The 11,015-nt window shown below is 37.4% G+C and overlaps 2 protein-coding genes across 3 annotated transcripts; both read left to right on the forward strand.

Moving 5' to 3' along the window:
* Positions 1 to 1,679: 1,679 nt before the first annotated feature.
* Positions 1,680 to 9,289, forward strand: LOC111324768 (disheveled-associated activator of morphogenesis 1). Of its 2 annotated transcripts, none has more exons than XM_022928401.2 (17): positions 1,680 to 1,908; positions 3,061 to 3,115; positions 3,206 to 3,312; positions 3,525 to 3,590; positions 3,829 to 4,028; positions 4,355 to 4,433; positions 4,819 to 4,881; positions 5,252 to 5,376; positions 5,789 to 5,860; positions 6,367 to 6,456; positions 6,697 to 6,765; positions 6,874 to 6,945; positions 7,443 to 7,575; positions 7,879 to 7,931; positions 8,032 to 8,103; positions 8,748 to 8,906; positions 9,018 to 9,289. In XM_022928401.2, exons 1-17 carry the CDS (start codon positions 1,869 to 1,871, stop codon positions 9,039 to 9,041), a joined length of 1,479 nt encoding a protein of 492 aa, XP_022784136.1. In that variant the 5' UTR covers positions 1,680 to 1,868; the 3' UTR covers positions 9,042 to 9,289. The 2 variants fall into 2 exon arrangements, with proteins under 2 accessions (XP_022784136.1, XP_088592149.1); XM_088736023.1 differs by lacking the exon at positions 1,680 to 1,908 and adding an exon at positions 2,406 to 2,717.
* A 58-nt stretch (positions 9,290 to 9,347) lies between these two features.
* On the forward strand, positions 9,348 to 10,758 carry LOC111324769 (histone H3). Its single transcript, XM_022928402.2, has one exon. It carries the CDS (start codon positions 10,014 to 10,016, stop codon positions 10,422 to 10,424), a length of 411 nt encoding a protein of 136 aa, XP_022784137.1. The 5' UTR covers positions 9,348 to 10,013; the 3' UTR covers positions 10,425 to 10,758.
* The last annotated feature ends 257 nt before the right edge of the window (positions 10,759 to 11,015 follow it).

Below are 11,015 nucleotides of genomic sequence, written 5' to 3' on the forward strand. Positions count from 1 at the left end.
AAATCATTAACACCTTTAAACCATTGGATGTCATTTAACAAAAGTTTACAAGCCATAAAAAAGTCACGGCATCGTAAATGACGTCATCGAAAAATAATGACGTCACAATTTGCCAATCTTAATTTTTTTTTTCCTGATAGAATTATCTGTTAATTGAAAACAATCGCTACCCGATTAAGGTCTAATCATCAGGTGGTTGGAAGGCGAGATCTCACTTGGCTTCCTGATCCTTTTACTGAAGATTTCTCTATAGTCGTTGTTAACAGAGAAACAGAGGAATATACAATAAGGATTGTAATGTATTTTCTCCATGTTTGCTTTCTCAGTTCATCTTAGATTCAAAGAAGTTTCCCCTAAGGGCTACTTTTTTGTACGTGACTTGTTCTTAGAAGAAGAAAAACCGGATTAGCTCAGAGATTTCTCTGTGATAAGAGGTCAACTTTAAGCATGTTATCTTGAGTGACCGCTTCGTTGCACATTACTCACAAGTCCAGCATCTTTTAAGTCGAAAGGCTTTTTTCTACGAAAAGTAATGACTTTTTTGGTTTTTCATTGCAATTTAGGCCACTTTAATACCCGTCATCCACAATTCTATAACGACTTGTTGAGAGATGAAAAAAAACTGAGAAGAAAAATTGTGGATACTGATAAACAATGATGAGTCATTTGCATGTGTTGCACTCATGCTAACCTGCACGTCTGCTGAAATTGTCTGCAAAAATATTTTGTCTTTCTAAAAACAGTACACAGTGGTAGGTGTGCTAAATACTTCCTCTTAATGCGACTTCTAATCGTTACCGGTCGCAATTCATAGCAGATAGTCCTATAATTGTTTGTGAATCACTGTTAAGTTTCCTTGGGAAGAAAGTAATGTTTGTCTTTTGCCTTCCTCTTATGGCATGATCTGTGTCTATAAGGCAAAAAGCCAATTTAGTTGACAACGACCAGCTTCAGACTGCTCACTTGCAGTTCACTAAATGCTCACGAGTTCCAGTGCCAAAGAAGAATTTTTATTACAAAGAAATCATGTCTTGATTTTGGCCCATTATCCGTAGCTGATCGTCAGTCTTCAAATCTTTTTTTTCCTTTCTGCAAATAACTGAAAAATCTCTGAGGATGACCAGAATTGTTATCGCCATCGTAATTTGTTAATTTCGAAACAAAAAATCTGTATTTGAGTGCGAAAGCTAAATTATTAAAGTGGCTATGCGATAGGAAGCGACTGAAATTAATTATTTATTAAGGAGCTTCGTCACTATATATTTAAGGAAATAAGAATAAACCAAAAGAGGTTAAAGATGGCTTTGAGGATAGCCAAGATCGCATTACATAAGCTGTTGGCAAGAAAAAAAAAAAAAGATAAATAGGTTTCATTTTCTTGATGAACAATTCTGACGGAAGTTCCTTTGCAAGGGGCAAATTTCGAGACAGACAGTTTCTTAAAACGAAAATGCGACTTTTGTATTCAATTTTCTAATCCGTTGTTCAAGACTACAATTAATTACACTCTAAAGTACCAAAAAATTAGTAGTAAATGCTGCTTTTATGCTGTAAAAGACTATGATGAAGTGAACATTCTTTTGCCCTCCATTTCCAATTTTGCGCGCGCGTCAAGTGAGGCTAGTCGCGTGCGCGCGGGCAAGCTTTTTAATAAAACGTCTAAATCTATTATGACGTTACAAAGGCGGCTGTTTTTCAAAGCAACTGTCGGAGTATTTGCTCATACATAAACACTCGGCAAATAGCTTCATCATGTAGATACTTGAGCAAAACTAGACACCCTAAACGATGGGTCATAGAAGTTTTTGGTCAACAATGAGAATTTATTTAAAGTGAAAAATATAATCAGTTCAAGAGATACTTTTGCCATGACAGAGGCTGAAAATGAATCAAGTCCTGCCACAAAAGGTATGTGCCTGACTTGTTCCGTAGTGATAACTATAAACCTTTCGTTGGATAGCGTTAATAACCCATTGATGGAAGGTATTACGCATAAGTCAGTAAGATTCTCAATGTGTTTGATTACAGATATACAGAAATCTTTGTAACAAAATTAAACCGAGGAAAAATTTTGGAATTCTCTCAGCCGAACTCAAGACAGTCGTTATTTTCTACCAAGAAGCGCAAAAAGTTGAAAATTGTTTATGACTTAAAGCAAAACAAAAACTTACCTTAAGTAAACTAATAACAACAAATAATAGATTCGATGATCACTTGAAAAGAAACCGGTGTAAGTCCAATGCTTGGACATGATCGAGGCAGCACGGAACCAAAAGGTACTTGTTTCAATTTTTCGTTTTGAACTGAAACAGAGCAGCTTTACCACAGCATGTTCTTCATTGCCCATCACTGTCACTGACAAGTTCAAGTTCAAACAGCCGGTTAGTTTCACATTTCCACACTAACAAATCGGCATATTATCTAATTGATAGCTACGTTGTTTACTTTGGAAATTTGATGGATCTAGCCGACAAAGCTTATATCTTGAAACTCCAGCAGCTGGAAAGGAGTTGACGGGTGTTTGCCACAGCAGCCAGACAACTGACAAGTGTACTGGCTTTCATCGATTTTTAACGATGTTTTCTTTATCAGAAACCGCTTGTAAACGACTCGAACAGAATGGAACTAGTGATTTTGTTTCAACTTCGTTACAAAATGTTTCCAAAGATTCACTGAATTCCCTGAAATCGAATTTAATTTCACTAAGTCAACTTGTCGTAAGTACCATTTTTTCTGAAGCACGCTTCTTTTAATTAGGCTTTCTCGTCTTGAGACGAATGTTTTCAAACCACTTCCCGGGGAACAAAACCACTCCTTGTTAAATGAGCCTGGCTATGTATTATCAAAATGTGAATGAACTTTAAACGAGCGTAAAGGCATAACAACCTAGATATTTAAAAAAATGATGAAGTAAAATTCCCTCGTCTTATTGATGATCCGGGCAACTTGTTTATTTTATCTTACCAATATCGTTCTATGAAGGTAGGGTGAACATATATAGGAAAACTTTAAATCCTTGGCTCTATCTTTTACATCGTAATATTGTTTTCTATTTTTCAGAGGAGACGCAAAACAATCGCAATTTCTTCAACAGTACTTCAGAGTTTTTCAAATGGTAATTCATAGTATTAACTTCTTTCTTTTTCATGTTGTTGTAATCCTATGAAAAATGCTTTTAACCTTTTGTGTCGTTTTCTTTCCATAGTAACTGGAAAGTGATTTTACCTTTTACTGCTGTAATTCTGCTGTTCTTCGTTACCGTTTTCACGAAAAAAGACATCACTTTTGCTGTCAATATCTGGGTCTTTCCAAGTAAGCAATGCTTTTATTTCATCAAGTACACCTGATGCACTGTCGGTTACTTCAGAGCTAAATCACTGCCAATCTCGTTCCCTGAACCTTCTTTCCTCTTGTACAGCGGAACAGGCGAGGGAGGCTATGCAATTCTCCTCTCGGGAATGAGGATTCTAGGAGCGATATTTACTTACAGCTAATTCCTCTCTCGCTCTTGAACGTTTACGCAGGTTTTGCCGTGCTCATGGCTTCAGTTCTCAGCATACAAAACTGGATTCCTGCTCTCCGACATCAAGGTACGTAGATCACTAAAAACGATTGCGTGGTATTTCGAAGTACAGGTTCCTTTTCCTTCCCCACTTGTTTCGTTTTCCCATTTAGCCAATCACTCCCTGAAAGCTTGAACTTGAATTTGAGGGCAGTAACAAGAAACTGCTCTTAAAATCACGATTAAGACTTTTCCCTTCAACCAAGGTTTGGTAAATAAACTCATAATGCAAAACAATGCTTTGCATTTCAATTTTTTCTTCACAGACTTTTGGCAAAGTCAAGGTCCACCATTTTATCCCCTTGTCAACGCGGCCCCCGCCCCACCCCCTCCACCACCATGTTACCCTCCTCCTCCCCCACCAAACACCATGAATGGACACAAGCGACAACGAATCGATTGTCGGAAACTGTCTTGGGAACAACTCAGCCCAAACCTCCTCGAGAAAGACACTATCTGGAAAAAGGTGAAAAATGGAACTGATATTACAGCTATGTGCACACATAGTTTCATGGCAAAATAATTAATTAATACCTTTGGTAATGCAAAAATTGCTATCAAATGCTTCTTTGAAACCTATTCAATTGGACTACTAATTCCTCAGGGAAAAATGTCTGGAACTCTCCTGAGACTTAATTGTCCTTGTTTAACATTAAAAGAAAGGAAACAGATCGGATCCGTGCTATCAGAAATAGAACCTTTTATACTGGTTCCCACATTTTTCCTTCCTTCTTTGCTCTGCTCACTCGGAATAACGTTTTCTTTATCTTGTTTTGTCAAATCCGTATTTAGGTTAAAGACAATTTGCCTTTGGAAGGTATTTTTGACTCTGAAGATATAATCAGGGAATTTTCTGTTACGTCACTTTCAGGTGTGTGTTCTAGTATTAATCATAATAACAAAGTGAATGATCAGTTGTATATGGTGCTAACAAAAAACAAATATGAAGTTCGTTGTATGCACTACCGGTCGTAACATGAGACTGCAATAACTTTCTTGCCAGTTCTTAGTTCCGATATATATTAAAAATGTAGAGTTTCAATGAAACAGGTAAAAGACGCTTGATGATAGAGTTGCAATCTCAATAACATCGCTTCCTTAGAAGAGTTATCGTTGTCGGGATTTTCTATTTTTCGAGAAGTCATTGGTACACAATATGCGAAGAATTGATTCTTTTGTCTTGCTTCATACCAATGCAATGATATGGGAAGCATAAAGTTTCCTTAACTAGCATGCTATGTAATTTTGCCTCAAAGGGAGTTTACTAAAAAAGACCAAAAGAGAAAATGCGATGGACGAAAAGAAAATTTTCAATGTCTGTAAGTACTTCAGTTACTTCAAAAAACAGTAAAAGGTAGAAGTAAATTAAAACTTGTTGAGCAGTAATAAAAAACAAAGAAATCCATTTATGGACCTTGATGTTGTTTATTTTGTTGATATCTTATCTTTCTTGAGTTCAAAATATCTGTGATTAAGGTGCGTTGTGTGAGAAGAGTTAACCAAGATAGATATACAAGTCAAAAAGAACAAATCTGGTCACTACTAGAAATTACAACTTTTTGCAACTGAGGATCTCTTTTATTAGGAAGGGCAGGGCATTTCACGTAACAACCTCAAAGACGGCTGATAGGTTTAATGTCTGTTTCATAGATGAATTGACTAACTGGTAGAGTAACTGATTTATCACAGCAATCATTTTGACGCATTACAAGCTCAAAGCAGAAGGTGTGGCCCAATGCCTGATATCTGGAAACACACAACTTACATCTGATGAGCTGAGACAGGTTTTGGCTTTTGCACCGGATGATCGAGAGGTAACAGCTATGCAGAGATATGCATTTTAAAACTAACCTTTCAAAACAGAGCAACTCAATATGTGCAAACGTGCCCTTGGAAAAGAAAGTTTAATGGATTACATAGGTATGAATTTTCTAGTCAGTAGCGGAAAATGAGGAAGAAAGTGCAAAACCCTATGTTTTTATCTTTTTAAAAATTCAGTTCACTTTATGTTTCATGAAGGGCTTTTATGATTCATTAGTTTATGAAAGTGACTGCCTATCGAAACTCGAGGCAAGTATTCTTTTATGCAAAGATTCATTACCATGTAGAAGCGCCAAAAATGTTTTTCTCAAGCTAAATACTGGTAAAGATTATTTCATGCATATCCAAACTTGAGTCCTCATCCTCATCGAACTACATGACTTACATTTTCATGCATTTTATTAGACTAGAGCTTTAAGGAAAATGGAGAAAGAAAACGAGATTTTACTTGAGCCAGCTGAGCGGTTTTATCTTAAGGTACCGGTATTATAAGAAGACACATAATTAATAAGTCGAATATATTAAAAAGTGAGCGGCGAAGGCTGTTGGCTAGTTGGGATTTATTCAAATTTCTTATGCATTGAAGGCCAGGGAATTCATTTTTGATGGTCGCGTTACAATACATCTACTACCTGTGTAGTGTATGTTATGTAAAGTGGATCGTTAGCTGATTAATGGCAAATCAAGTAAGTCAAAGCAACTTTTGCTGTTTGGCAAGACACTTCCAGTAACTCTTACAAAGCTTCTCTCCAACCAGAACTCAGGTGTTGGCAGGGCGGACGACACTACCGCTGGATAGGTCTCTATCCGGCTAGTGGATAGTGTAGACTAGTACGTTTTGGTGACTCTTATCCGCTGAATAGCGTTATCCAACCTTTAAACAACTAGGCCCAGGAGTATAAAAGTGCATCAGCAAACAACGTCATTTACACTGTTTGATGGTAATATATATCAAATGCATTTCTTTTTTTTTTCATCCTCAGGTTGCTGCGACTGTGCCTTCCTATAAAGCAAGACTCCGCACAGTCTTGCTTAAAGCCCAGTTACAAGAAAGGATCACACAAATCAAACCAGTAATGAGTTCACCCTTAGCCTGCTTATTATGACTCGTTACTTCTATTTCTTTTAATTTCATGAGGCTCGCGCCTCAAATTGATTTACGTCACTCCTTAGAGATCAAAATCGAACTCAAACCAATCAGAGACAAAGGCGAATTTCTCCCAAAGATGATTGATCGAGGTTCATCTTCTGTAGCAAACACTTTGAAGCTATGAACATTCATGTCATGAATTCACATTTGATTTGTATTTCAGCATCTTGAAACAGTCATCAACGCCTGCCAAGAGCTTATGACCTCTGAGAAACTCACAAAATTCCTTGAGGTACAAATAAATTGTGTATATCTAAGCAAGGTACTTTGTTTTTCCGACCTTATACGTCCATTTACTCACCTTTATTATTCACACTTATAATTATTCTGCCAATTGTAGATGGTGTTGACCATGGGGAACATCATGAATGGAAGCGACACCTGGGCCTTCAAGATAACCTTTGTTACAAAAGCAAGTTTGTTTACTTTTTTTCACTTACAACGTATTTTCACACACCTGCGCGCGGAAAGACGCAGGCGACCAACTCGTGATTGGTCTTAGTTTTGCAGCTGTGATTGTTTGAGGGAGCGATGTGAGTTTTCTGGGCCAATCACTGAGCGAAGTAAAGAAATAAAGGCTGATAGTTTCGAAAGAAACTGTTTGGGGCTGCGTCCTTGAGAGTAACGATTTGATTTGGATATATCAACAAAGTTGAAATGGTAAATTGGCCACCGTAATGATTACAAAAGCTGACGTTTCGAGCGTTAGCTCTTCGTCGGAGCGAATAGAGGAATTGTGGGTTGTGTGTGCTTTTAAAGGCAGAAAATGGAGCTACGTTATTGGTGGGAGCATGGCAACGAGAAAAACATGAATAAATTAGTGGAATGAAAGAAGTAAAGAAAGCCAATGCAATTCCATAATTATCTTCGACACTCGGATGAAAATTGTTTTATCATATTTTTTCATAGCTGATGGATTACAAATCGTCTTTGAAAAAGGCCACTTCTGTGTTGGATTATCTGACTCGAGTTATCATCACAAAATGTCCGCACATCGCCGCTTTGGGAGACGATCTCAGATATGTGGAAAAAGCATCAAAAGGTGTGAATGTAAAAGCATTTTTAACTTACAGCTGAAATCAGACATAAGTAGGGTTTTATTCGAAAACTATTAAATTTGAAATCCTTGTCTAACAGTACCTCAACTTCTCAACTTTTTGTAAGTATTTTATTCCCACTCGGTCGCGTACAAAGCTCGAATGGAGCTTGATGGGTTTAAAAACGTGGTGTTTAACAGGATAACGAGTTCAAAGGCCTTACGTGCCGTTCTCTATGAATATTCTACTTCGTGTTACATTCCAAGTGATATACGATTCTTAATTAGCCTTGTTTCCCGACTTTTCAGTTCCATTTCATTCTCTTGACAAGGAAATATGCAAGCTGTCTACAGAAATTGAGGTAAAACGACGAGTTTGTGTAGTTCTCACTTGAAGTTCTTTGATTTTAACGTGTATGAAATAAAACTGCCTTGTTGGATTTTAATTATTTCAATTCACAGGTCCTTGAAGAAGACGTAGAGAAAATAAACAACGATAGTGTAGAGGAAGACTGTTTCAGTACAAGTATTAGAGTATCCTTCAAAGCTGAAGATCAGACGTGGATGGTCTACTCCATACAAACAGTGGATGATGCACATACAATCTTGGCGGAGTGGGGGGGAGGGGGGGAAGGGGTGGCTATTCCTTTACTGGATCAAACAGTGAACCTCACCCGAACAGCGTACCTTTCCCTGGGCGCAGCAAGACTATTATGGTATTACCTCGGTATCTGAGTTGCAATTTAGAAATGATTCGGAAAAATCACGATTCACATTAGTTAGCAGGGGCTGTGGCTATTGAAGGGTTACCCACAAGAACTCAGAGTGAAGTTCACCAAGTTTTCACGCATTCGTTCGCTTAGTCTATATATATACAGTGTTTAATGGACTGTCTGTCACCATAATAAAGGGGTACCACTTCTTGTAGAGGAGGCATCTTTATCGAACTGCGAAATTATCAACTTAATTGTAGTATAACCTTTTTCATAATTAAGGATGGCACAAAGTGCCTAGTAAAATATCCGTTTTCTTTTTGTTTTGTTTTTTAAGAGAAACGCTAGCTCGCCAAGAGAATTATTCACTTGATCTCTTCCTTTATCGAGCTAGAAATATAGGAACTTGTGAGAGAAAGCTTTAAGATCAAGTCATATAAAGCTTTTCCTTGACAAACCTGAAAGCTTTTTGCTGTTTCGGCAAAAGAAGACCTTAAAGACGTGTTATCACTACAGAAGAATGCCAAGCGAAGCTTTAGCCTCCTTATGCAGTATTTTGGCGAAGAGTGCGATAAACCGGAAGATTTCTTTGGAATCTTCGCCACATTTATGCGGCAGTTTGAGGTATTAGATCCGGCAATCACAATAAATAATAGTTCGTCTAAACTGGGTTGGATCTGAAGTGACTATCATTAGCTTTAATTGTCGCGATTTACATTTTTTTTTTTTTTTCAGGATGTGCTGAAAACGTACAAATGAAGTTGTAAAGCTGAAACACCAAGAAAAGAAATTTAATTCAGTTTCAGAATATCCAGAAGCATTCTCAACAGTTAAAGTTGTATAAATCGTTTACTATACGCAATCATTATTACATATACATATTTCAAAAACTATACATAGAAAAGCAAATATTTTCATACAGAAATTTTCATGGTGAATACCAATACCCAACGCATTTTTTTGTGTGTGTAAATAATAAAGTTGAATAAAGTTTGAATTTTCAAATACTTTTTACAATGCTATAAAAGCGAGTTTTTAATTGTGACAATAAAAACAATGACCACGATAAGCCGCGAAACACCTTTACAGAAACACCAAAAGAACGTAAAGTCTGGGGCTTTTTTGACAGCAGATTAGAGGCCTCGAATAAAAATTTTGTCGACGCATTTCTTGATCCTACTAAACTTCTAAATCATCTTAATCTTTGCCGACTTCATCATACGGAAAAATATCAGTTTTTCATCTTTTTCTTTTTTTAAATGTTTTCTCCTTCGATAAAAATAAACCTGATCAACGCATTGGAATGTAAAGGATAAACGAAAAGATAGCATTTCGTTGCTACAGTTATGCAAAATAAAATATGGAGCTCTTCTGTCACGTGCAAATGGCGCTAAGGTGAGGTATAATATCGAGCCCCCTCGACTGCCAATTACCAATTTTCCCCCAATGTAATTAAAACTGTGATTCGTTTCTTTAGAAATTAGACAAAAGATAGCTAATTAGAAAGCTTTTTAGATAGGCCAGAAATTTAGAATCTTTAGCAACAACCAATGGCAAGGTTGCGAATTCTCCGTGCTATGTGTTTTTTTTTTTATGTATAATTCGCACGTGCGTTATAGCGGTATAAAAGTTGGATGACAATTCTTTCTCATCACCGAGAAATTTCAGATCCTGTTTCAGATTTTCTGTACAAGACTACCTTACCAGCGAGTTTTGCAAGACTTTCGAGAAATGGCGCGCACCAAACAGACCGCTCGTAAATCAACCGGAGGAAAGGCTGCACGAAAGCAACTCGCAACAAGGGTAGCAATGAAAAGTGCTCCAGCCACTGGCGGCGTTAAGAAACCTCATCGTTACCGGCCAGGAACTGTCGCTCTCCGAGAGATTCGCCGCTACCAGAAGTCCACAGAACTGCTCATCCGCAAGCTCCCTTTCCAGAGATTGATCCGTGAGATAGCGCAAGATTTCAAAACAGACTTGCGTTTCCAGAGTTCTGCGGTGTTGGCGCTACAAGAAGCTGCAGAGGCGTACTTGGTAGGATTGTTTGAGGATACTAATCTTTGTGCAATCCACGCTAAACGAGTCACCATCATGCCTAAAGACATTCAACTAGCGAGACGAATCCGCGGAGAACGCGCTTAACTGAACTATCTTGGTACTTTTCTTTACTTTTTGATTGAACCTGTTTTGATTTAATTTTCACATAGATATTGGTGAAATTTTACTGCTACAAATTTTCTAGACGACGTACAGGCACCGTTTGTTTACAGAAATAACTCGAAATTGAGGAAGACTTGCGTATTCGTAAATTTGTAACGCCTGTGTATATAACGCGTGTAAGATATAGCAATACAACTGCTGTAAATTCATTATTATTGAAGTATCATTTGCATGTAAATACAAGCAGCCATCATCTGCGTTTTATTTTATCTTTCTCATTGTAACAGGCAAGTTAAATAAAAATTTCAGTCACCTATTTCGCGTTATTCAGAGTAATCCTGTTTTGCGCTGCAAACGGAAACTTGCGCTTTGCAACCGAATTGCTCATATAGTGCGAGAAAAACTTAAAAAAGTTCGAAGTTTAAAAGGTTCTCTACAATGTGTTTCGGGTAAATTTCAAGCCAGTAGATTCCCTGTGACTACAATACCGCAACACCGTAAACTTAGTCACAATAAACGAAAAAAAGTCAAGCAAGTTCTGAACTGCAAACATCCTTTAGTGCTTTGACGTAA

Source organism: Stylophora pistillata, chromosome 10 (assembly GCF_964205215.1).
Source record: "Stylophora pistillata chromosome 10, jaStyPist1.2, whole genome shotgun sequence".
Lineage (NCBI taxonomy): Eukaryota > Metazoa > Cnidaria > Anthozoa > Scleractinia > Pocilloporidae > Stylophora > Stylophora pistillata.

Excerpts from the sequence above, each read along its gene's own strand:
- LOC111324768 (XM_022928401.2), top strand. The coding sequence starts at position 1,869 with ATGACAGAGGCTGAAAATGAATCAAGTCCTGCCACAAAAG. Across the intron at positions 3,313-3,524 it reads CAATATCTGGGTCTTTCCAA|GTTTTGCCGTGCTCATGGCT; the intron begins GTAAGCAATGCT and ends ACGTTTACGCAG. Across the intron at positions 4,434-4,818 it reads TTCTGTTACGTCACTTTCAG|GGAGTTTACTAAAAAAGACC; the intron begins GTGTGTGTTCTA and ends TTTGCCTCAAAG.
- LOC111324769 (XM_022928402.2), top strand. The coding sequence starts at position 10,014 with ATGGCGCGCACCAAACAGACCGCTCGTAAATCAACCGGAGGAAAGGCT.